The sequence below is a fragment of the Lathamus discolor genome, chromosome 5 (genome assembly GCF_037157495.1).
Source record: "Lathamus discolor isolate bLatDis1 chromosome 5, bLatDis1.hap1, whole genome shotgun sequence".
NCBI lineage: Eukaryota > Metazoa > Chordata > Aves > Psittaciformes > Psittacidae > Lathamus > Lathamus discolor.
The window spans coordinates 52,902,091-52,929,296 of NC_088888.1; the positions used below are offsets into that span (position 1 = coordinate 52,902,091).

At 40.4% G+C, this 27,206-nt stretch overlaps 1 protein-coding gene across 1 annotated transcript in view; it reads left to right on the forward strand.

The window, feature by feature from the left end:
* SAMD3 (sterile alpha motif domain containing 3) overlaps positions 1-26,847 on the forward strand; it is a 35,944-nt gene extending 9,097 nt beyond the window's left edge. Inside the window, exons 4-10 of the mRNA XM_065680896.1 lie at positions 5,213-5,398; positions 5,706-5,790; positions 10,731-10,898; positions 23,787-23,990; positions 24,341-24,512; positions 26,151-26,233; positions 26,484-26,847. Of these exons, the coding sequence (XP_065536968.1) occupies positions 5,213-5,398; positions 5,706-5,790; positions 10,731-10,898; positions 23,787-23,990; positions 24,341-24,512; positions 26,151-26,233; positions 26,484-26,768 (1,183 nt within the window). The 3' untranslated portion in view covers positions 26,769-26,847. The remainder of the gene's footprint in view (positions 1-5,212; positions 5,399-5,705; positions 5,791-10,730; positions 10,899-23,786; positions 23,991-24,340; positions 24,513-26,150; positions 26,234-26,483) is intronic.
* Positions 26,848-27,206: the final 359 nt, after the last annotated feature.

Below are 27,206 nucleotides of genomic sequence, written 5' to 3' on the forward strand. Positions count from 1 at the left end.
AGCCTGATTCAGCTGGCAGTTCTGTCAGTCACATTCCCCAAGGAACGTTTTCTCTCCCCCTGTCTGTAACCTACAGCTGCTGCCCTTGCATGAGATGGAAGTGCAGAGCCTTCGTTTATATGACACAGCTCCTCAGAATGGAAACTGTCAAAAAATCTTGACTCCCTCTAGAAGAATGTTGTGTCTGCATCTCTCAAACAGTGTTTTTTAAGCTGATTAATTTTGTCTGGAACTTTGTGCTTGTCCTGAATATGATGGTTTCTATTGCAAGGATACTGCAGGATAAACTGAAACGGGAGCTGCTCGGCAGCTATGGTGTGTCTCTCCGCTCCTGCGTCCTAGCCTACCTGGAGCTAACACTGCTGCGGGTAACTCCTTGTTCAGTCTAAAGGATACCTGGCCATATGTTTAGTGGGAACTGTAAAATTAAAAGACCTCATCAAGCAGTAGGTAGATTACTAGTCCCAGACTCTAGGGAGTAGCTGGGAAACTGTGCATTTGTCCTGGAAAGTAGGAATGACAATGAAGCACATGAAGAAAAAGGCATGAGAAGCTTTCAGACACTGATCTCAGAAGTGTGAATAGAAAAAGAGAACACTATTTTTTCCCGCTATTAAGAGGGGTCTTTTTGATATTTCATTGTCATAATCTTTTCCTTTTGATGAAATAACCTTTACAACCTTAAACATTGTAATAAAGTTGAAAGTGTATTATATGTGAGTTGGGGAAATTGAACATTTTCTACAGCTTCAGGCTTTTCCTTTCCTTCACATCTGCAAGTTCTATGTTTTCCCTTCTGTTCTGTTTTTTCTTGACTTTGTAGACATAGGCTTTTTTCTATCCAACAAGTATTCAGACAGGAGTCTCTTGCTGATGTGTGGTGTAGATACATGAAAAGTTAGGCCTTAACCTGTGAAAATAGGAATCCATTGGGGCTCCACTCATGAGCTGAGTTTCATATGGATGAACTGAACGTGGGAATCCACTGATGTCAGCAAAGTTCTGCTCAGCTGTGATGTTCTCTGATTAACTGGGGCCCGAGCTGATGCGAGGTGTAGCAACGTGTGCTCTAGACTCATGAACTTCATAAAGCAGATAATAAAAGCTAGTTGCGCACAGCATGTGTATGCATGTGCTCAGTTAGCTTTTAAGTCACTTTTATTCCTAAATGAACTAAAAAGATACGGGAAACTGATCCTTCTTACCAGTATGCTCAAGTAGGTTAAAATTGACAAAGTCTAATTATGATCTTGTTTCTAGGACCCTACTGTACTTTGCACTGCTATCGCTGTCTATACTGACACCAAGATTATTGTTACTGCCTTGCTACAACTAATTCAGGCAGCTCTGTGTCGTTGTGTGAAGTTGCACAGGACAGTGAGCTTGGAGACCATGGTGATGTGTTCACTCACTGCTCTTCTTTCCAGTGAAGTCTGAAACCTTCACTGGTGGTCTGAGTGACACTGCAAGCGTGTAATCCTCTGCCTTTTTGGCAATAAAATAAGATTTCCCTGGGATTACGGATGCCAGGGATTATACAGTTCAAATAGGTAGGGGTTTTGGGGGGTGGTTGTTTTGGTTTTTTCTTTTTTTTTTTTTTTTTTGTGTGGGTTTTTGTGTGTGTGTGTGTTTGTTCGTTTTGTTGGGGTTTTTTGGTTGTTTTGGGTTTTTTTTTTTTCCCAGCTGAAGGAGACAAAAGGCTCCTCTCAAAATGATGCTATTTTACAGTTTTTTGTCTTGGTAAATATGTTGTGCATGAGCAATGTAATGGAGCCAGAGGAAGAAATAGCTGTGTGAAACAGTGATGTGACTTAGCACAGTAAGTGAAATGGTCATCTACAAAAGCTGGGGGGTCAACAGCACTGTGACTAGTTGTGGCCTTGCTGAGGAGATGATTCTTAGCATGCAGTTCCATATTGCAGTTAAACATAAATCTTGTTTCATTTGCTTTCTCTTGCCTCATGGGGAGACATTTTGGGAACCTAAACTGTGAGAAAACTAAACTGTGAGGAAAAATTAAGAACATTTTCACTTGTAGCTTCTTGAAGTAACTTGCCACAAGGTTAGAGGCTTCCCAGTACCAGTAAGAAAGGGGTAGAGACATGTGAAAGTGAAGGAGAGGGGGCTGACATTTGGCAGGAGCTAGCCATCAGATTTAGTTACAGCATCAAAAGTCTCCAGAACTGAGAGGGAAAAAAAAATAAAGATGTGGCAATTTGCGTTTTGGGATTTGGATTTGATGTCTGTCCCAGGTTAGCTGGAAGACCAGGGAGGGTTGGTTAGAAACAGGCTATGTATGCTAGTACCTAAATCTCCAACTGTTGTAATCTGTTCCCTACAATCGCAGAAGGTCTTGGCTATGTTCGTAAATCCCAGGGCACGACAGTTTAACTGAACTGTTCTTCTAGTTAAACAAATTTGCATGCGAGCTTTTCTAGGGATGCAGTGTGGATCTCTTTTCAAATAAACTTCTCTTTCACTGTAAAATATTACTGCACGTATTTAACATGCCTCCCAAACAGTAATGATTCCAGCAAACCTAGAAAAATATTTAATCTCTTGCACTGTGGAGACTAAAGGAATTTTTGGGTTTTGTTTGGACAGAAATGAAGCATTTTGTATTGGGTAAAGCTGAAGTGAAATGGAATTTGGAGCATATTTGTTGTACTGGTAGATGAGAAGGGACTGGCAAAGGGGAGAGATCCCATGCTTCCCTGGCTGTTAGCTATCCCAGCTGCAAGAAACCTTTATTTCTTCAAGTAACTGGGTATAGTTCAGTTTGCCTGAACTGAACCTGCTAAACTTTGAACTGCCTTCTCAAAAAGGGGCAGCTTCACTGATGTTAGCAACAAAAGGAATTTCAGTGCTGCTCAGATACAAATTACCAAATACTTAAACTTCTGTCCATTTTTGAGCTAGTTTAAATGATATACCATGTTGAAGAGTATGTAGGATGTAGCAGCCTGTCTGCTACATCACTTTCATCAGTAAAGTTGGTGGAAGTACAGGATTCAAACATTTGCTCCTCGATGCTACACTGAACATCTGCACTTTATTTGCATAGGAGAGATTTCCAAGTGATTTCAGAATCTGGGCTGGGTTTTAATTTCCCATTTGTGTATTAGTTTATCACCAAATAAGGACATGAATGTATCTATGTGGATATGTTGTCTCTCTTGCACAGCTTTTCCTTCTTTTGAAGCTGCAAAGTACTAATAGAAGTTCACTGCAGTTTGCATCTACTGTTAATCATCTGTGTCCCATACAATCTGGTGAGCTTGGAGAGACAGCAGCCCTTACTGTTTTGTACCTGTTTTACATGGGGAAGTGGTAGTGTTGTGAGTACTGCTACTGCTGTGAATATAACTGTGAGGGTTAGATGAGGGGATTTTTGGGTTGTTTTTTTGGGTTCTTTTTTCATGTCCGCACCGCATAGCAATTTGTCATAGTGCTGAGTTTGGTGCAGTTGTGTCATGGCTGTAGAGCTTTTGCTAACCTGCAAGTTACATTAAAAGATGCCAAGTTGTTGTGGCAGCATAACCAGGTCAGGTCAACAAAGTTGAAAGTCACAGGCTAATCCACTCAAGAAGATACTAAGGTTGTAACTGGCCCAAAATGAGCTGCCTCCCAGGTATATAGTAGTCTCCTAAACTGGTGTAAACAAAGCTATTGCAAATGCTCATTCATTGGTATTGCAGTTCATTTTGCCAGCTTAAAGATATTGGCTAACATGGTTTTTGTTGTTTTCCTTTTTGGTTGTTGGTTGTTGTTTGTTTTTAACATCCTTATCTGAAAGAGTCTGGATAGCAAAACCTTTCAGTGAAGGCCTTGCTAAAAAAACTGTTCACAGCTCTTATTTATGTACCTAACTCTCACTTATAGGCTACACTAGAGACCTTCATTTATTTATTTAAGGAATGAAAACTTGTGTATCTTGACTGGATGAAATCTAGCAGTATTTCACTCCATAACTTTCACAGACTCAGAATCTAGTACGGCTTAGAAGGGACACCAGAGCATGCCTAGTCCAGCCACAAGTGTTTGTGTGGGAGGTTTCCCTTATATCGCCCAAGTGGGTAATTCTTAACTTGAGGCATATACAACACATATTTCAGCAACTTTAGTACCTATCTTAATTTCCTTCATCGTTAGCAGAGGGAAATAGATAAGAGAGAACATCTGGTCTGATTTAAATGTCTTTGGTTGTTCTGTCATCCTTCAGCGGTGTTTGTTTCCTTAGTGAATAGAAAGGGACTACAGATGATTAATTTAGATAGACCATGTATGCATCTACATTTTTCATCTATGATACTATTTTATTTTGAAAATTCTTTTAAAAGTCTACTATTTTTTCTCCAAATTTCTTTCTGCAGTTTAAATTAAACATAAAATGCAGTGATACCACCTATGTAACGGGACTTTTTAGTTGTCTTTGGTACTTCTCATTTGAGATTTCTTTGTTGCCTGGACGATTATGACTGGAAAGCTGTCTAAGGCTGCTAGGACCACTCTATCTTGATTCAAGGTGGTTCTTGATTGACTTCCAACTCAATTTATCTTTGCTTTTCCCTCTGTTCCTTCAGAATTTGGGTTTGGCAGGCTTTCTGGAGGTAAGAAGCGTTTGGGTAACCAGTGGTGATATCCTGCCTAAGGCTCACCCCTGATGGGGTGAGACATCTGTAGACAGTGTTGATGATGGTCTTGGGAGAGGAGCTGCAGGTACTTAAGGGCCTTGCCTGCTTTATTTCCAGCCACGTGCTGATGGTAATTGCTTTCATTCCTTCCTTGCTTTCCCCTCTGGGAGGACAGTCTTAGCTAAATGACATGGATAGTAATTCAATTAAGCTGTTCCTCTTATTCTCACTAGTAAGTTAGCAGAACTGGTGGGAAACACATAAATGATGACAGATAAAGTTATTTGTAATAGTAGCAAAACCCAAGTGGCTTCCTCTGCTCCGCCTTTTGCTTTCAGATAGTGGCAGTATCTTCTAGTATCTGCTGATCGTAACATGTCACATTTGACATCTAGTTTTAATCCCATATTGATTGCAGCTCTTGTAGATATTCTTTATGTAGAAACCAAGAGAGGAAGATCTGAATTTCTATAGCAGCAACTTTCTTTTGTGTCGAGTTTTTGCTTGTATTTTATTTGCCTGTCTGCATTCCCATAGAAGAAGATGTGATCATGATAAAATAATCTTTTCCTTTACAGAAAAAATCTGAAATCATTTTTTACAAGATACAAGACATTGCAGTGGACAAGTTCTTATGCTTTGCCAGACTTCCCTTATGATGTCAAGTGCATATTAGCAGAAAAAAAATGCCCTGATCACAGTATGAGAATAAGAATCATTGAATTTTTACAAGCAGACATGACAAAATACCTAGACGGATCACTGTGAGTAAACATTGCTAGATTTGTTTGGGGGTATTACCTATTGGCTGCAGAAACAAGTGTTCAAATGGATGTACAACTATTCTTTTCAATAAGCTTGCTTAAATAGAGGAGGCTAAGGGCCCGAAACTTGTTGAAGCCAACAGGAAGATTTCATGCAGAACTTAAGGCTGTTCCCCTTGTTATTTGGAGGAGAATCAATATTCTGAGAAATAGTCAATTTAATGTAGCTCAGTATAGACTCTAGACAGTGTTTGGTACTGTCTAGAATACCAACTGTTCCTTTTACATCTCTGTCTTGTTTGCCCAGGTATCCGAACAGTCAGCAATATAACATTGTTGTCAATGCTCTGCTGCAGGCATACCCCTTCCTTGATGAAAATGGGAATGGCTTTGTAAGTATTGTAAAGAGTACTTCGTCTTGGGAAATACAGGTTTCGTTTGTTTGGGTTTTTCTATTTATTTGTTTGGGTTTTTTTCCACATAATCAATCAAAAAAAAAATTACCTACATCAGTGGAAATCAATATTGATTTCTTACATACTGGCTCTATTCCGAGGTGTAAGCTTCACTTTAATATGTTTGGAATATTACATTCTTCTGTCATGATTTTTATTAAAAATTAAGCCAGTTATAGCCATTCCTCAAGGCCACTGTGAGATCATGCAGACCTGCACATGAAGCCCCTGTTTGCTTGTTGGGTACCTTTTTTTTCCTGGATTGATTTTTCCCAAAGGATAAATTCAAGTAAATGTGACTTATTTTTGTTTGTCAACAAAGAAGCTGAGTCTTTAGGAAATTGCACGAGGACTAACATGACTGAGGCTCTCGCAGTTTGCTATGATTGCTTGTGTGTTAGATATCTAGCTACAGTGTGTAGTAATACCACTTGTAAGTATGTCTGGAATCTAGGCCTAATTTAAAAGAAAAATAATTATTTAAAAACACTGGTTGTGATCTCAGTGGGGACAGAAGAGAAAGCAGTGGAAGGAGATGACTTAAATCTGAACTACATATTTTCACTCTTGTGAACTCTGGTACATATCTGTGGTCTCAGAGGACAGTATTCACCTTTTGACTTCACATCATTGCTTTGCCATGTGATTCTTTTATAGCATCCTGTAAAAGCTTGCGAGACTCAGTGGAGATTGTTAGCTTTAAATGTATATAGATATATCTCTTGTGTGCAGTTACTGCAGAAAGCCAAATAAATAATTTTGAAAATAAAACAAAAAAATGGGAGGATTAAGGGGTGGCTATTCTAGTTTTCCCCTGAGTCCAGGCATTGTAGGAGGGAAGGGACTAAAGAAAACAAGCACATCTAAGAGAGGAGAAAGGGAACAGAAGAATGGGAGAGCAACAGTCCACCCTTATTTTCAATCAGGATGCCTGTCTGAATATACCAGTGAGGGTCCTTGGCCACAGTCCTAGGTCATGCTAAGGCTTCATCTGTCTCCCTTTGGGAAGGGGAGCTGGAATGACATTCAGGTCAGGTCCAAAGACCTTTTAACAGCCTTTAACTTTTAAAATATATTTTTAAGCCAGGCTTTCAGAGGGCTTTAATTGCAGCAGGACCATAGAGGGGGTGAAACTGCTTATAACTCCCCTGTTGTAAGGGCTCATCATTTTCCAGATCGATCCCAGAACTGGTGCTGGCAGAAGTTATGTGATGGGGCAGAGACTTCAGAGTTGTTGTTCTTTATATTTTGATATTTCTCTCATGCTTACTAGAAAGCGTATCTGGAAGAAACCACCGTAAGTAAGCAAGGAAGCTGGAATTAGCACTTCTCAATATTGCTAGTCTAATGCTTCTAAGTTGGCCCTTCTCTGTTGCCTTGGTTGAGGTATGAAAAAAGGTGTATGTCTGTATACTTAAGTTTAGAGGAGGGGGTGAGAATGAATTGCTATTTTTATTTGCCATACTGTTAGACATTTTGTTCTTCCTTCATGATCATAAAGGCTATAAATACTTATTTTTTCTTGATCAGAGATAGTTGTGTGTTACAAGAAAAATGGCTTAAAACAAACCCTACAACTTTTCCAGAGCTACTTATCATGAGGCTTGCAGTCAAACTGAATTCATATGCTTTTAAGAAACAAATGAACAACAGCAGCCAAATTGGCTAACCACCATTCCTTCATCTTTTCTCAGAAAAGAGTCAGCTGAAAAAAGAGAAGGTTTTGTAGGCTTTTCTTTTAAAATTGCCCCAGGCTTGCACGGGACTTTGAGACCTGTGGCTCTCCTGTCCTGATAACAGGATTGATTCACAGGTCTTGTAAGATGTGAAATATTGCTTATTGAGAGGTTTTGAGTGCCTTAAACTTGTTTATTTATAATAATTAGACATTACAACAATTTTTAATAGTACATTGAAAGTATATGAGAAAAATAAAATACTAATAAAATATAATAATTGACCACTCTCAAGATACTATTCTATTTGTATTTATCCTTTTTACAAGGGTTACAACCAACCATTTGGAAAGAGTCACTGCCCTTATTTCGTTTCATTTCAGACAACATGTTGAAAATTGTGCGGTTTAAAGAGTTTATGTTACATTAGGAAGGAAAAGGGAGGGCTCTCCCACCCGCACGGCTTGCCAGCGGGCATTGCGTAAGCAGCTCCCTTGAGGCTGGGGCTGCCAAGGGGTGCCGTGACACTGGTGAAGCCCGGGATGCCTGTGCTGACTGACATGCCTTATTTATGTAACTGCTGCACGCAAAATGATTATTCACTAGTAAATTACTGCTTTTAATCTGCGTGTAATCCTTTCCCTCCTATGTCAGATAGACACAGACTAATCCTTCTGCTCCCTTACAAGCATTGTAAACCTTCCTGGGGTGGTTTGTTTGGGGGCTTTTTGAGTGTGTGTGTGTAATTAACAGAAAATAAAGTTATCAGCTAAAAAACGGTTACAAAGGCATCTTTTTTAGAAGACACATTACCCACTAGGATGACCTCATAAATGTATGTGCTCACAGTCTCATTCATGACATAGGTATGTGAGAAGGGACTTGTCTAATCTTATGAGAATCCTAGTACAGAAATAGATTTAGTTAGAACTCTTTATCTGAGGGCGAGAGGATGAAACAGATGAATGTTTTGAACTTTGAGGGATATTTAAAGCTCTGTATAGGTGTCAGCATATTCTGTCATATGGAAGAATAAGCAAAAATGTCTTCTAGCCAAACAAAAGTTTTTCAAAAGAAAGAAACTACGTAAAACCCAACTAAGGGGATATTTAAATTGTCAGCTGCTGGTATATTCTGGGATGATCATGTTTTAAAATATTTTAACATCTGTTGACCACTTCAGAGAAGCATTAAGCTAAGGTTTTTGCCTGCCTGCTTCTTAACAACTTTAAAATAACAATGATCCAAATAAATGTTGCTAGGCATTGTCATTTTGGGGTATTTACATCAAAATGTAAATGCATAGGACAGAACTGTAAACATATTTTGGAACCTTAATGGTTCAGGCAGACAGCAAGCTGGATTTTCAAGGCGTGTTGTCACCTTACTGCTTTTGGAAACAGTGGCTCTTTTTCCTTGTGTTCAGGATGGTGATGTCATGACTCCTGTTCTGGCAGAATCCAAAGTCTGGAATTTACATACTAGAAATGCAGGCAGATTTGTTTTCTTTCCAGTGCTTGGATGTTCAGGTGTGACTGGCCGTGAGAGGATACTTCTATAAGGGCTCATTGGTGGGTGGTAGAAAGCATCCCCCCCGGAAGGGCCCTGGCTGGCCCAGGTCTGCTCAAGAAGAGCCAAATTAGATGCTACAGGAGTTTTGTCCTTGGAGCTTTTCCACTGTCATTTTTTACCATTAATAGAGGTCTTCTTTTTAGGATTGAAGGCCTGTAAGTCAGCTAGTGCCGCAGGGAGGTGTGCGCAGTATGTTCAGCTTGAGAAAGACATGTTCATGCTGCCTTCACCACTGTCTGTTAAGAAACCCTCCTAACCATATCCTGTGGGTGAGAAAGGCAGGCATGTCAGACTCACTGCAAAGAAAGACACTACTTCTTAGTCTTCTTTTACTGAATTCTGGTTTGCACCTAAATTAACCCTGAAAATAGTGTGACCTTTATTAGTAAGGTCACAATATTGGCAAGAAATCTGCGGTAATCCTTCGTCTGTTTATATTTGTTTCAGTTATGTCTGTACAGGCTTGAGTGTAGTGCTAAGTGAGCATAGTATGGGAGTTGATTTTAGAAAATGAGGTAACAGCTGTTTGAATATCTCTTGCCATGTCCTGTTGTTTGAAGTCACTTCCCTGACTAATTTTTGTTCGCTCTGACTTTTGAAAACCCCTCAATGACTGGAATAAGCAGTTGCTTTTGAGGAACTGATAAAACATTTCCAATATTCACAATTGCCTGTTTTGCATGCAGACATGTTTAACAGTCATTGCTTTGTAATTTCTTCTCCATGTGTTGGTAGTTAGCAAAGCTGGGTCCCACCACAGGATGCCCAGCCAGGACCTGCAGGGAAATAGGTGTCTCTCCATAAGGATGCATAAGGAAGTTGCTGTCCATTCAGTTTTCAGAAGTAGATTTTCAGTACCCAAGTAAAAAAGGAAACAAGTGTGATAGAAGCAGTGGGACCACATAAACTCCATCTTTGGCTGCCAGGGAGTAATGAATGGCTTCATTAAACAGGGTCTGCATCTACTTGCAGTGCAAAACTGCCTTTAAATTGCAATTTATATGTCTTGAGGAGTCTCACAAACACTAAGACCTACTTAAACAATCCTTTTAATTCAGAAATTTTGAGTTCTGTTTAATAATACACTTGATCCAGTGCAACTGTAGGCTCTCTGCAAACAGGAGCATCCCCCTGTGTCTTTCCCACTCCCTTGTGTTGTATATAATAATCGTACAACTGCACAACCAGGCAGATGCTGTCAGAGGAGAGAAAAAATAATCCACTCAAAAAAAGCCGATCCGATTCACTGTGTAGTTTCATGACCTGTTACCATGAATGGAGCATCCCAAAGAAAGAGCTGACAAAAAGAAAGCAAACTGCAGTTTTACAGACAGACCTGATTATATTGGATAATTCTAGCCCTTAGGTTCAATTGCCATGATCCTTGAAAAACTAGGGTGGTACCAGTAGCCTGGCTGTTTAGTTGCCATAGCCATATACTGCAGGTGCTTGTGTTTCCTTCAGTCCTGAAGCCACAATATGCTGATGCCACCTTATAGAGTCTTTTTCTGCTTAGTGGAAAATGCTTTTTTACAAAGTAGAATTAGATAAAACAAAGTGACCTGTTTTAGGAAAGGGGCAAATTTTGGAAAGATACTGGTAATGACATAATATTTTTTCCCCATGCAGTTGCTGTGGAAACGGGCCCTTAAGGATCGTTTCAAGTATGTGCGGAGACCCATTGAAGATGATGAGCAAGTCCTGAGGAATAAATGCAAATTTGGCCACAGGAGAGGACAGACCAGGAAATGTTCATTTGCTGAAAACAAACCTGACAATGTCCAGGTGCAGGTAGAGGTAAGGTTTTTGGTTTTGGTGCTTAACTGAGTGCTGTGTCTTCCAGCTCGTCTGCTTACAGCAAGGCCATGTGCCATTAAAGGGGAGAGCAAAGTGATCTCATCATATTTAAACACATTTTGCATTGAGTTCGTCCTATAGCCAGGCCCTTGACATTTTTTTCCATTTCTGGAGAACCAAGTATGAACAGTGGAGCTAAACCTAGTATGGAATGCCTTGCAGAGTCGTTGTCATTTAGAGTTCTTTCCAATTGGACAGAAAATTCTGGGGTTTTTAAATGCAGTTTGCTTTAGGTTACACACCTCCAATTAGTGAAAAACAATAGAGGCCCATGTCTAAGAGCTGAAACCACTGTACAAAAAAGAATGCAAAGTGATTTTTGAACTGGCAGCAAATGGCTATATACTACTTTCACATTGCACTGTTATATAAAAACTGTTTGTGTTGATGTGTGATATAAATAGGGATGCTTATATGTGCAGTTGCTGTATCTCCCTTTAGTTAGAGAATTTGAAGACTTATCACTGTCCAGTAAGTGTTTGAAGCATTCTAATTAATCTGTACACTTTCATAAATACATTAAGGTTCTAGTTATGCTTTACCAGCACTCCCCACACTTCCCTGTGCTGCAGTTAAAATGTGGTAAAACTTAAACAGTTGTAAGAATGTAATAAAGATGATAGGTAAGCAGATATTTGACTTTACTTGACACATGTCCACTCTGCTCTTTAGTCAGACACATGATATTTAGGGGAGCAAGAGTGGTTTACTGGATGCATTTCTCCATATATTGCCCTTGTGTTCAAAGGCATTTGCAATTTTCTATCCAAAATGCACATACATGTTTGGGTTTGGTTTTTCATTGGGTTTTCTTTGGGGTGGTGGGTTGTTTGGGGTGTTTTTTTTGAGGTTTTGTTGGGTTTTGCTGTGTTGTGTTTTGTTTTTTTTCTTGTGTGTGTGTTTTGTTTTGTATCTTTGTTTTGTTGTTTTTGAGCTACAGTATTTTCTATTTATCCTCTTTTGGTTAATGTGTGCAGGAATAAACACTTCCCTCTTTTTGCCTGCTTTAATTGAAAGGTTTGCAGAATGTGTGAAGTAAGAAACCTTTAATTTGGGTACAAAACAATAAACAGCCTTGCATGCAGTAAAGGAGAAATGATAATTTCCTGGGTTTCTGTATGCATCAAGAGTTGGCCATCCTTTATTCGCTAATGCTTGAAAAGGGGTGGGTCTCTTTTGTCACATCAGGTAGTTGAGAAGAGCTTTGCAGTGACCTTGTAGGGACTATATGCTCAACTTAATTTTTCTATGGAGAAGGTGTAACTGCATTACACTGTGTCTGGAATCATCACTATTTTAACTGCATTGTTCAAGGCCATCACTGGTCATTCCTTGTTTGCTTTAGAAATTGAAGAAGAAAGTATGATCAATTTCTTCTAAAGAAAGATCATTTTCTGCTACTGTTAATGTTGTAATCAACGGTTAAACTGGAAGGGAGCAAGAGGATGCTGAGTACCCCAATCATAGGATCATAGAATAGTTAGGGTTGGAAAGGACCTTAAGATCATCTAGTTCCAACCCCCCTGCCATGGGCAGGGACACCTCACACTAAACCATCCCACCCAAGGCTTCATCCAACCTGGCCTTGAACACCGCCAGGGATGGAACATTCACAGCCTTGCTGGGCAACCCATTACAGTGTCTCACCACCCTAACAGGAAAGAATTTCCTCCTTATATCCAATCTAAACTTCCCCTGTTTAAGTTTTAACCCGTTACCCCTTGTTCTGTCACTACAATCCCTAATGAAGAGTACCTCCCCAGCATCCCTGTAGGGCCCCTTCAGATACTGGAAGGCTGCTATGGGGTCTCCACGCAGCCTTCTCTTCTCCAGGCTGAACAGCCCCAACTTTCTCAGCCTGTCTTCATACGGGAGGTGTCAACTCTTCCTTTCTCTCCTGTATCATGATTTTTCCTGTATAGCGGATACCACAGACAGAACCAAATCACAGAATCCCAGAATCCCAAGGGTTGGAAGGGACCTCAAAAGATCATCCAGTCCAACCCCCCTGCAAGAGCAGGGTAACCTACAGTACATCACACAGGAACTTGTCCAGGCGGGCCTTGAATATCTCCAATGTAGGAGACTCCACAACCCCCCTGGGCAACCTGTTCCAGTGCTCTGTCACACTCACAGTAAAAAAGTTTTTCCTGATATTCACATGGAACCTCCTATGCTCCAGTTTACACCCATTGCCTCTTGTCCTGTCACTGGATATCACTGAAAAAAGCCTAGCTCCATCATCCTGACACCTACCCTTTACATATTTGTAAACATTGATGAGGTCACCCCTCAGTCTTCTCTTCTCCGAGCTAAATGATTCTCAAATTATCATTAGACAGATTCCCTTGCCTTCATTCCTTTTCCAAGTCTGGAAGAACAGATCAGTCTTCTGTGGACTAGAAGTCAATGCATCATGATTATTTAAGGTGAAAGCGTGGGAAATGAATTCCAGGTTAAGGAAACCTTTGGAGAATCATCAGTGAAGGATTCTTAACCCCTTTGTGCCATCACATTCCCTCTTAGCTGGCAGAGTAGAACATTTAGGGCATTATAAGCTAAAGCCAACTGGCAAGCAGTGCAGATGAAAGAGCACATCTGTTCCCAACAGATGACCTACTTACCAGCCACACAGCTGACTTCTATACTGAGCTTTAGTTTCTGAACAGTCATAAGACATAACTCCGTCAAATGTGTTTTGTGTCAGTATAATCTTGGATTGTTAATGTTATCAAACTGATAAAAAGATTATTTACTAGCAAGAAATGCCTCACTGATATACCTGGTATTTGGTTTCATTTAACAAGAGTAGTAAAGTTCTTACTACTGATGAAATCCTTAACTGCACTTTCTATTTCATCATGCAAAAAAACCCAGTTGCTTGCCAAGACATGCTTCCTATGGTGTTCTGGGATATGCTCAGAGCCACAGATGATGTCTGCCCCTTGGCCTAACCAACCCCATTACCAGCCAGCAGGCATTCCTGCTCTAAACACAGCATGAGTGTTACTTCGTTTCCCTTGTTGGGCATTGCTTCCAGATGTAGCATCTGGCATTTTCCCCAGTTTCTTTAAAACGTCTGCTGATGTGTTCCTTGTTACAGAGCATTATACTCGAGCAAGGCTGAAGAGTATACTCATTTTAGAGTGCTAGCATCACAACAAAGGTCTTGAGCAAGTGCAGGGCTGCAAAATAATGGTAAGTAAGCACATAAACCCATGCTGGAGGTGTCTGTCACTGAAGGATGTTTCGTTTAAAATGATGCTCCCTAGTTGAGCCACCACTGGAAAAAGTTTGGACATTAATATGAGCCTCCATGTCTGAGGGATATTTCCAACTTGAAAATAAGGAAAGCCTTCTTAATTAACAAATTTTCTGGCTATGAGGTGGCAATCCTTCTCGGTCATTTTCCAATCAGACAAATATCCTGGAACTGCAGTAATCCAGGGCAGGGTGCTTTGTAATCTTAATGACATTCATCTGCAAATGGAAGGTACTTTCCATGAGAGGGATGATCAAACCACAAAAATGAATAAGGCAAGCCAGTCTCCCCTCCACAGCCGCAGTGGGGTTACTTCAAAGTCGGTCATCCAGTGGCTTGTTCTGACTGACTTTATTCTTTTTTTTTTTAACATCAAAATGGCATCTTTATGGAATTACTGGGCTCCTGGTCCTTTAGGCTATGAGAGAAACCATCTCTTGCCAGTTGTAACAGGAGGGGCCCTAGACTTGAGGTAGCCAAGAAAGCAACAGGAAGATAAGAGACTCTTGGTGTACATCTTTGGCCAGAGGATTATCAAAAGGCAAAAGGTGATGGAGATGGAAGAGTGGTTAGAGCTGGTGATTGGCTTCCATCTGATGAAAGCCTGTGGCTCAAATGCTAGCTTGGTCATCACAGTGGTGGTGATCAAAGAGCAAATCGTCCCTTTCAGAACTTCAAGTTTTGGAATTTTTTTAGTCTTGAAAAGTGAGATACAGGTTGTCCCTTACTAGAGGAAACAAGATTTCACCCATTTTGCTTACATTGTGTATTCGGTAGCTTACAAATCAGAAGGTAAATGTGATCAGATATAAACTGACTTACGTGGTCTTGAAAGTTTGCAGTTAGCATTAGCATGTAATCTAGCTCTGAGAGTCTGCCTGGCACAAAAAGGTAAGTATATGTAACTAAAGCAGAGCCTGCTTTAATTAAACATCTAATTTGAGTACAAGACAGTGTGGATCCTGCAGAAGGTTACATGGTCAATTTTGCATGAAAGCAGTCTGCCCATGTTGCTTCACCTGTCTGTGTCCAGTGTTTGGATATGAGAGGTGGCACAGTTGCGATGCCTTCTCAGTTCTCTTCTACCCTATGGGACAAGAAGCTGGGTCCTGAGCAGTGACCAGCTTACTGCCTGCTTTTCAGATTCAGATTCACTTGCTCCAGATCAGTCTGCAGCATTTTGTTTGGTTTCAGGGTCTGGGTTTTTTTTTTTTTTTTTAGCAAATCATACCTGGTTTGAGCATTTATCCTGATCTAAAATGCTTCAGTGTTCAGAAAACTAAATGTCATTATGATGAACCTGAAAGTCACCAGGCAAAAAGGGCTGTCCCTCACAATAGTGGTAATAAAAACTGTTCTGTACACTGTGTTTTTAAGATGCCTTGTGCCTTTATGTATTCCAGACAAAACAGTAAGACACAATTTTCAGAATTCAAAAATCAAGATACAAGATTCACATTATGCTTACTTAACTACCTGTGAAGGCTGTTTCTCATCCTGAAGAAGTTACAAAACCCAATTAATGGAAAAGATTATTCCAAACAAGGAAACAAGGGTCCCACTATACTCTCAGTGCGAGTATTCAAGCATCATGTTCCTTGTTTAGGCAGATAGAGGACACTGAAACTGCTACTTCAGGTTTTCTTGCATAAGTACCTTGAACATTGATGCTAACTCTGATGCAGGTGTAGACTCAGCAATCAAGAAGTGTTAGCAGCAGCAGTGTTGTAAGCAATAACAGAACTTGGCATATACATCAGCATCTAGCAAGAAAAACCTAAAATGTTTTTTCAAATGAAATATAATTAGCTGCTGCTGGGAGCTGACAAGAGCAGTAATAATGAAAGGCAATACAACATCTGTACCAACACTGCTACCCATCAGCAACGCAGTCCCGAAGGATGGTGTAAAAGGAGCTCCCATTCAGTGCCAGCACCACTGAACCTGTCTATGTGACACTGCTGTTGCAGGAGATGGTTCTCACTACCATCACATGGTTTCTGACCGTTCCAGCAAGCAGATTAGTCTCCATCCAAAGGAATTTCATCAAAGAAACAGTCCCAAAGCATCCCAGGTGAGGAACCTGAATCCATGGTTGGCAGTGAAGAGACCAACAGCATGCAGTGCAGTGTCCTTATATCCATCCCTTTAACTCTGCTGGTCCTATCCGAATTCAGTCTCTCAAACTGAGGAACCAGTAGGTGCTGTTGGCATTCTTCAAAAAAAGAGATCTTGATCTTTGTTAATAGCAGTGGGTAGGCTACATTTACCATTCAGAAACTGCTGTAAACCCTTGTAAAGAGAAGAGGTTCCTGCTGTCCTCACGAGAGCAGCTTCCATCACTGTGTTTAGGCAGTCACGTTACTTTGTTACTGACACTAATGACTTTAAGGATTTATGATGCTGGCTTTAAACAGTAACTGAAAGCTTAGACCTTGGAGATACATATCATTCATAAGAATTGCTCCCTTCCTCCCCACAAAGACACATAGCAGTTTCACTTCCTTGGTTGTGGCACTGACTCATAAAAATGTCCCTCTACGTTGGTCTTTTTACAAGATATGGTAATGTAATCTCGTATCATACGGGAAAAATCAAGATCCATCAAAAAGACATTAAGGAATTTGGCATTTATTTAAAAACCTGTCTCTGACCCAATGACTAATGAGCCTCTTGCTTCAGGAGATGAGAGGCATGAGGGATTTGGAGGGGGTTTTTTGAGTTTTTGGTGAAAAGAAATTGTTTTTTGTATGTATGCTTTCCTGCTTTAATGTGAGCATCTTAACACAACCTATTTCTTATATGGCCAAGTAGAACTGTGCATATCAATTGGGGGTCACTAGGGAAAGGCAGCTGGAGTGTGGGCAAAGAGCCCTACAGCTCATGTGGCTTCTAGATCCAGTGGCTTTAGTCACAGATATCCGAGACGCCAACAGGTTCAGGGAGCTTGTGGGCATGGGCACTCTGGGATGGGCTCCCTGTTGCTGTCACTTCTTGTGTGTGAATCCAACAGAAGGGCTAAGAGTCCTTCTAGGACCATCCCGCAGGCAAGGTCTAGGTTACACTGCCATGCAAGTACTGGATATCCTCTGCTTGCTTACCTCATTCACTCTCTTTCTGCATCCCTTTGACCTTTTTCTCTATTCTTTATTTCTCATAAGCTTGTGACATAAAGGCAGCTTGTTTTTTAAAAGCATTGAGGTAAATACTCATTTGTTCCGGAAAGATATTTTTAAAATAAATGGAACTTTTATGATTTAAAAAGAAAGGAAATTCTTTACATTGAAAACGAGGTTAGTATGTTGCTAAGTAAGATGAAAATCTATATACAGAAATAATTAAAGATCACCAATTAACACTGGAGGTTGGTGACCTGAAGAACGAAGGATTCTCATTTAAAGCGGCTTTTTTTTTTTAAGTTGTGTCCTGCATATATGCTGAATTGTTAGCTTTGGCTTCTTTTCTTCAGACATGGAGACAGGAGCTTCTGGCTTTGGTCTAGATAGGCTTGCTTTTCTGAGTACTGAAATAATTGAGCTAATAATTGAGCTTTAACCTTACTGTCAGAATTCTACTGATATATTGCTGTGCTTTAATTAGCTTTCTCACTTTGATGGTTAAAGTGGAGAGGATCTAGAGTCCTCTCTAAATTAGCGTGTGATAGGCTGATATAATGGTTCAGTAACCAACTTTCCAAACCCCGATTCTTTGCAAAATGGTGGCCCACTGAGATAACTTCTTTCCTGCAAAAGAAAGCCAACTCTTGGTTACCTTTCCATTTACCTTAAAAATTAACTTGCTCACAAATGAAAAGCTGAAAGGAAGAAGTTAAAACATTTTAAGTGATTCCTGCATTTAGGTGTGGCTGAGTTCATATCAGTTCACTGCACTTTACTAGAAAAAAGGCAAATTTGCAAAATAGGAAGAAGGTCTGAATATAATGGGAATTGAGTTTTGAAGCAAGTTACCAAACGCATTCTGCTGCAAGCATAGTCTTTTGTAATTTTTCAACAAAAGCATAACCTTTTTTGATGTTAGAATCTAATAAATCCTGAGGTCAGAAATAGTTTGTGTAGAATTCAAGTGATGCCAAACTTTCCTGCTCCATCAAAAACCTTCAGATTGTATTTCAATAAAACTATGCTTAGAAATAATGAACATAAATCAGAATGCTTTTGCCCTTTTCAGCTAGGTTGACTGAAAACAGCTACTCGTCCATAAACATCTAAAGTCACTGTTCTCTAATTCCACAGTGGTTCTGCTAAAGAGAGCCACTGCCATTTGACCTGATGTACCAGTGAGGTCTTATTGCTGTGTTCTGTTCTTTACTGATAAACATGGATCACTTGCATTAAATCAGCTGGAATTAGAAATATGCAATGATGCAGTAAATCTATCCTCCCAATTATCAGCTGATCTGTATTTGCATAGCACCATATACTACAGTATGTTTTTTGTATTCCCCAGTAGGAATGAAACTGTCCAGGGACAAAATGAAGTGATTAGATATATAAAGCACACTCTGTCACTGTATTAAAGCCATCATGTATAGTCAAGATCAAATCATAGCAACTTTGGTTGCTAATGCCAACCCTAGAATTGGGTTTTCAACTGCTCTTTCACTGCATGCAGCGTTGTTTTACAACACCCCAAGTATTTTACATCATACACATCATTGCCCATCCTCAAAGTACATTAACTTCACTTGTTATGTTTCCACTACACTTTAATAAACAGGAAGTAATCTCTGAAACAGCAATACCTACTAAGGCCAGTAGAAAGCTGTCATTAATTGATATCCAAACAATGCTACAAGGGATTTGGGACATTTCTGGAGCTCTGTTACTTGCCTGAATTTTTAAGATGTGTTTTATGGCTGGAAATATACACCTATTACACAGACTACTAGCTTAAACAAGCTATGTTAAAGCGCTTACAGTTCAGAAATGTTCATGGCTCTAAGCAGGCTGAACACTGCAAGAAAACCAATTCTAACACTGATTTCTGCTTGTGTTACTTATATGTAATGGATGATTTACACAATGAAGTCTGGCCTTCCATTACATCATTATTTTTTTCCTAGTAGATAAGTTTGACAGCAATTCTTCCTTATACTACTGCTGTATTTCTATGGGTAGCTTGCCACTGATGCTTACAAAAATGTCAAATAGTCTCATTTAGATAATTAATAATATCACTAGCTAAACTAGCTCTCAAAGACAGAGCTGACTACATTGCGAGCTTGAGCTGTGTTTGCCTTGACAAGGGGGATAGAAATTAGCTGGAGTAAAGGTCATAACTTGTTCTTGGTGTTTGTTTCTAAGCAACCCAGTTGGTTTGTCTGTGGTTACAGCACACCAGATTGAGTTTGTTTTGCTTTCCTGCCTCCGCAAGCGAGGCACTGAAGGTGATGGCCCCTCTGGAAATGAGCCAAAGCAGGTGGCTGAAGAAGCTTCTGCTCTATGGGCAGGAGGCTTGGAAGCAGACCCAGAGCAGTAATAACAGCTCTTTGGAGTCAGAGACTTCAAACTAGCTTTTGCCTGGAGTGAAAAACACAAGGGTAATTAAAAAACCCAACCATCTGTGCATATGTGTGAGAAAGCATGAGCATCTTGAGACTGACAGGAGTGAACCAGCCCTTGGTGTTGTGCAGTGGTCATACTGAAGCTAGAGCCAGTCCATCCAACTTAGAGCAAGTTAGCAGGTTAAGGAACAGCTGAACAGCTGACTTGGAGATGTATGAATACTAGAATGATATTCACAGTTGGTAAGGACCATATCGACCAAGAAAGCTACTGTCTTTACTGGCCAAATTGGCAAGAACTGTAATGCGGACCCAAGAGATGAACACATTGGGAAGGAATCAACAAAGTTTCAGTGAAAAGAAGTAATTCTTCGTAAATTCATTCATTCTTTGAAGTATTCAACAACCCTGAGAACACAGGAAATCCAACTGATAGAATTTACTTTAACTTCAGAGGAGATTTCACCACCTGCATTTCAAAGACTCTTAGAGGATATAATCTGAAGGATAAGCAAAAAGGTAAGCAAGAAGGTCCTTGCATGAATAAATTAGAACAAAGAAGGCTAGGCAGAAGTAGCTTTTTTTTTTTTTTTACAGCAGAAAAATTATTAATGCAGTTCCATATATTTCTAAATGGTGTGGATAAAGGAGGATAGTTGGCTGACCACACTGGATGATGCTAACAAGGGTAGTAACAACAGAAGACTGTCTGAAGAACTGCAGAAGGACCCCATGCTACTGAGTGACAAGGCAAAGAAACAACATAAAATTTGAGAGTGTTAGATGAAAACTAAGGCACAAAGAGAAAACGCAGTCCTAACAACATTTACAGTGATGGGCTCTGAGCTTATTCTTCCTATTCACAAATGATATTTTTATATTATGCCAAAGAAAACTTGGCACAATGCTAAGTAGCAGTACAGAAATGTATATTGAATGCTCAGAACTATGTAAGAAAGAAACAAAAGGGAGCATGTTCTTAAACTGGATGCACCTGTGGTGTTGCAACATCTCAACTAGCTAAGGGCTGTAGTGAAATTACAGGATATGCAAAGACAGTAACAAGGATAACTGGAAGTTTGGACAGGGTTTTCTATATGGAATGATTTAATAGCTTAGGACAGTCTTGGCTGGAAAAGAGGTGGCTGAAGACAGGATATAACATATCTATACTACAGTGGCAAGAAGATGGTGGATAGGTTTTGAATCCAGAATGACAATTAGAAGGCAGAAGCAGCAAGAAAAAAATAAAATATTTTCCGACAGTGCATAGTTAAACCACTGAATATAATGCAGGATGTATGATTTTATGAGAGTTGGAAAAGTGACTGGGAAAAATAATGGAACGAAAAAACGTACTGAAGGCTACTATATCTAAAGCCATAACCCTTGGGAGTCCACAAACTCCCTTTCAGTAGTCTTCACAGAACTCAGGGGAGGTGCCACTAGATACACAACCTTACCTTATACATGGTGGAGCAGATGCTTTTGGAAACCATGCTAAGGCATATGAAAAACAACGAGGTGGTTGGTGACAACCGGCGTGGCTTCACTAAGGGGAAATCCTGCCTGACCAATTTGGTGGCCTTCTATGATGGGGCTACAGAACTGATGGACAGGGGTAGAGCAGCTGACGTCATCTACCTGGACTTGTGTAAAGTGTTCGACACTGTCCCACACGACATCCTTCTCTCTAAATTGGAGAGATATCAATTTGATGGATGGACCACTCGGTGGATAAAGAACTGGCTGGATGGCCGCACACAAAGAGTTGTGACTAATGGCTCAATGTCCAATTGGAGACCAGTAATGGGTGGTGTCCCCAGGGATCAGTGTTGGGACTGGTCTTGTTTAACATCTTTGTCACCGACAGGGACAGTGGGATTGAGTGCGCCCTCAGCAAGTTTGCCGAGTACACCAAGCTGTGTGGTTCAGCTGATATGCTGGAGGGAAGGGATGCCATCCAGAGGGACCTGCTTGTGAGGTGGGCTGATGCCAACCTTATGAAGTTTAACTATGCCAAGTGCAAGATCCTACACCTGGGTCGGTGCAATCCCAGGCACAGCTACAGGTTGGGCAGAGAAGAGATTCAGAGCAGCCCTGTGTAGAAGGACTTGGGGGTGTTGGTTGATGAGAAAATGAACATGAGCCAGCTTCAGTGTGCGCTCGCAGCCCAGAAAGCCAACCGTATCCTGGGCTGCATCAAAAGGAGCGTGACCAGCAGGTCGAAAGAGGTGATCCTGCCCCTCTACTCTGCTCTTGCGAGACCTCACTTGGAGTATTGTGTGCAGTTCTGGTGTCCTCAACGTAAAAAGGACATGGAACTGCTGGAACAAGTCCAGAGGAGGGCCACGAGGATGATCAGGGGACTGGAGCACCTCCCATATGAAGACAGGCTGAGAAAGTTGGGGCTGTTCAGCCTGGAGAAGAGAAGGCTGCGTGGAGACCTCATAGCAGCCTTCTAGTATCTGAAGAGCGGCTACAAGGATGCTGGAGAGCGACTCCCCATTGGGGACTGTAGTGACAGGGCAAGGGGTAACGGGTTCAAACTTAAACAGGGAAAGTTCAGGTTAGATATAAGGCAGAAGTTCTTTACTGTGAGGGTGGTGAGGCACTGGAACAGGCTGCCCAAAGAAGTGGTAAATGCTCCATCCCTAGCAGTGTTCAAGGCCAGGTTGGACAGAGATGGGCAACCTGGTTTGGTGCGAGGCATCCCTGCCCATGGTAGGGTTGCTTAGAACTAGATGATCTTATGGTCCCTTCCAACCCTAACTGTTCTATGATTCTACAACTCTTTTTCCCAGTACTCAGCCAGGTAGAGGAGGGTATGGGACTTAAATCATCTGACCCACCACCTCTGTTCCTGTGCAATGAGGAGGAGGGTAGGAATGCCTACTCAAATTAGTCATGAACAAATATTACTCTTGTAATCCAATCCAGATTAAAGTCCTCTATTAGAAAGAGTGCAGACTGTGCTAATACAGCAGCCTAGCGTGCACCAGGGGAGTGCCTGTGGGGTCACAGTAGATACCTGTCTTGCATGTAGGGTTTATTTTCTTCAGTGATCCCTATGGTTATTGAAATCCACAGATATATACTGGGAGGGAGACAGGTATTCTAATTGTGTACGTTGTGCAACCATTCTTGGAATGACATATGCACAATTTAAGAAAAGATGTTAATTAAACTGGAAAGTCTAATCGCATGTACAAAGCACTGTGAAGTAGTTTTGGATGTTGTATGTTTCTTAGCTCTGTGTCTTAAATGTTCTGGGGAACAGGATGAAGTGTTTCAACTCCTGCTGTCATTGACCCACAGGCCACCACTGACAGATACAACAGCCGCATCAGTGTTAATTCATATGGGAAAAGCCAGGGTAAATGCAGCCTGGGAGCAGTAGCTGTACCAACAGTGTATCTGTACATCATCTCAAGCTTGTTTCAGTGAGCAAATTCACTGCATCCTTTGATAGAAACTTAACAGCTCCAGGCTACTGCCACTGATACACTCCTTTGGATAGCCACTCCTGTTCTTATAAATTACTGGGTTTGGAATTAAAGCATGGGCAATAATAGTAATTTTGAAGAAGATTGTTAACAATCTTCAAGTACAAAATAACAGTCAAACTACTCAGTCATGTTTTCCATTAAGAGTTACCTGAGTTCAGTTGATCTCCTTGGAGGTAAATACTTCAGTGGCGTAAATGTGGAAGTTTGTTGTCCTGCTTTTAGGACCTGTGTGAGTAAGAAGAAAATACTATTTCTTCAATTAGACAAACCAGACACAGGCTTAGGAATTTCACTAATATCCTCAAATACGTAATTTAAGCTTGGGAGAGTTGGCTGATATCTATAGTATGATATGAAAACAGATCTTCATTTAACTATTAGAACATGAAGGCAAGTCCACAGAGCTGGTACTGAAACAATACTACAGGTACTTTCTGCTGGGAGTTTCTACACTATGACTACACTCAAATCACACAAGCTACATCAGATAAAAACTGTGATTTGTCAGAATTCTGTCCTTCATTTGTTGATAGGAAGAACCAGTTCATCTTGAAGGCAGTGCAATGGATGTACACATTAAATGGCTTAAGCAAGAATATCTGAAAACTCAGAGGAACTGGAAAGAAGTGGATAACAGAATGAATGTGACAATTGAAATGCGGAGAAAGATGATCAGTGATAAGGCACCTTTAAAAGACATTCTTAGACTATTTCCTTTCTTAAGATGCCCTTATCAGGTAATAGCTATTTTTAATAATGACACTGCATTGCATGTTATAGGTGTGATATAACCATAGGCATGTGTTTTACTGCATGTTTCCAGTGAAGTATCCAACATTGTTCTCTTTAACCTAACTCACATTTTGCTGTTAACACCACTTTGAAAGATTCACCAGTCCTGTGTTAAATGCAGTATGTTGGTGTTACTTGATGTATTTCTTCCTTGCTTTGAAAAGAAATTAAACCATCCCCCTGATTTATAATTTTTTTTTACTGAGCTAGTTTTATCCTGCCTTCAAAGTGCGCATGTTATGCTGTTTTCAGTTCCCAGGACTGCAATAATACCAAATACTTGTTTCTCTTTTAGCTCTTTAGGGAGTTCCAGCTTCTCACACACATGGACATTTATAAGAAAACAGTTGAGATTTTGGAGATTTATTCAGAAAACATATTATCTTTGTATGCGGTGAGGAACAATCCAATTAACGTTATGCTGCAAGAAAATCTGAAGCGTCACACAGAGCAAGACATTCTGAAATGTCAGTACAAATCTTCTATGCTCTGAATATTAGAGTTCTGTTGTAGCTAATTGTTCTTACTTATGTAACTAAACTAGCTCCAATTTTACTGCAAAAACATATTAAAAATGTCACAGTTGCCTGAAAAAAATACACAGTGATGCGAAAGCATTAAGAATAAAAGCTAATGAATTACTAAGAAAATTAAGTCAGGTATTGAAACTTTTAATTGAATGAAAGACTGCAGGATAAGTATAGCTAGATGAGCAGTTATGTATTTCTGGATATGTAAAGGAGTGCTTATTATTTTCTAAAAATACACACAGAAAACAAATTTTCTGGTTTAGAAATAGTCTCATAAAAAGAGATCATTTCTTTTAAAAAGAGAGTTACTGTTTCTATGGGTGAACTCTTCATCCCAGTGAAATAAAACTAATAATTACCACTGTGTCTCAAGTGCCTCATCTCTGCAGACACATTGCAGGAGTAAGTGCACAAACTGGTACCTCTGGTGAGCAGGTACCACAGTCATGCAAAGAGGTCCAGGAACCTCAAAGTGTTCAACTTCCTGGCTGTGAGGGAGTAAGCATCCGCTGCCACACAACATCTTTCAGTCTGAGAAGCCCAGGCAGCACAGTTCTGCAAGGGCAAAACCTCTGAAGCAGTTACTCGAAATCACTGTTCTTCCCAAACTGCAGGTGTCAGTGCTTATGCTTGAGCTTAGCTCTGTGAGAAGTGCTCCTTAGACTGTAATTTTCTATCGCACAGGCATAATGCCAGGATGTCAAATCAAAAGTGACACAGTATGAATACATGTGTTTCCTATAGCAGTTTCACTCCTTTTATTACCAGGCCATTTTTTAAGCCAGCAGATTAGGTTAAAATACTGGGGTTTTCTTTAAGCTTAAAACCATGAGTACTCAGCAGCTCATGATAGATAAAAAAGTGTCAGCAGGCAGCCTAATCCAGAAAGCGTTTATAGACTTTCTACTCATAGCTTTGGCCTCAGAAAGTTATGGATGTAAGTAATTTCCCCTTTTCTTATACAAAGTTTTAACTCAACATCTTAGTAAAGTCTCAAGGCCGTTACTTTCCTGTTTTTCTACCACAAACAACTTGACCTAGCACCTAGGTAATAAATGCCTGACAAGGCAGGTTCAGTGAAAACGCATGGCACCAGAAGCCTGACCTGCAAGAAAGATGTTACAGTCAGTAACAGCTGAACCAGAGGGTAGCACATACGATGTCCCAGGAGGTCCTGCAGCACCAGCTCGTACCACAACCTTCAAAGTGGAGTCCTCTGGCACCAGGACTCCCCAGAAATGCCTGCTTTATTAGGGAGAGAAGAGTCTGGGCACGGATGGGGTGTGCAGGTCTACTTAGCTTGCAAACTCCAACAGAAGCAACCCAAAGGCCTACTTACTTATTGTGAGCAAAATTTAATTGTAATGCCGAGTAGCAGTGCCATGAATTATTTGAATACCCTTTGCCAGCTGAGGTGCCCAAATCTTCACTGTGGTACAAGCTACTCCTCAAAATGGACTGAACAGTTCCACTGCTGAGCTGCTGTTATACAGGCAGCAATCTGCTTTTCCAGGCCATACTGTGGTGCTAGAATGTTTGCATTTGTAATTTAGTAGAAATCCTTGCCTTTGACAGATATGAAAATGACTGCTGCATGTCTACTCCTGCCAGATGTCTTTGGAGATGATTCCAGTCTGTTTGCTGCTGTGAATGAGGAGGTAGGAGACAGAGCACAGCAGGCTTGGTCTCTCTTCCTTGTATCAGCTGCCTGGGTGCATCACTTGGCCTTCTGGTTGCTCAGCTTAGTTCCTGGAAAAGGTTGACGTTAGTCTGTCTTTTGGGTAGATGGGAAATATCCATAGAAATACTAGCTAAATTTAAAAGTGTTGTTAGTGTTAGTTAATTCTCTGACCTATCCATCAAAGCGATGCTGTGGCATCATTTGAAATCTCCTTTTTTTAAATTTAGGTAAAGGCAGTGACACCAGTATTGGAAGTAAAAAATCCTTTCCACGTGAATTCATGTGAGTTTGTGCTGTATATAGAAAGAGAAGAGCTAGCCCAGCTCGATGACTGCACCATGGCCCTGGCAGCGCTGGTGGCCGCATTTCGTGTGTTCGATATCCCATGCCCAAAGAGAATCCACAGGACACTGAACTTCCTGGAGTCCCTGGTCTTTGAGGTGAGAAGCCCAGCATCCCAGTTCACCCAGGTAAAGAGAGAGCTGGAGGCACCCAACTATCCCAGTATCTGATGGTGTACACAACACTCCCCTCAGAAACATTCGACAAATTTATTTTGTCAAAATAAATCCCTCTGTCGCGAAGATAAATCAGTGCCATTCTTTCTGGTGAAAGTGTGTGTATATTTATAACAGTTACGTTTAATAACACCTTTTTCTTTTAACTGTACTAGCTGCTTTTTACAACAATTTAAACCTAAGCATTTTCATTATTTTAAATGGAAATTCGAGAGCAGTCTAGAGCATTAGAGATAATAAAATTTTCTAGACTACTGCATGTGTCATGTATTATTTTTCCATATGGAGCATTTGACAAATTCAGATAATATTTTGACCCTCAGAATGTTAAAAACCACACTGTGAGCGAATGTGAGCATTTCACTGCTTCAGATGCTAATACAGTTAATGTTTTGAAGTGGCACAAATTAAAGATTTCCTTTTTACCATCAT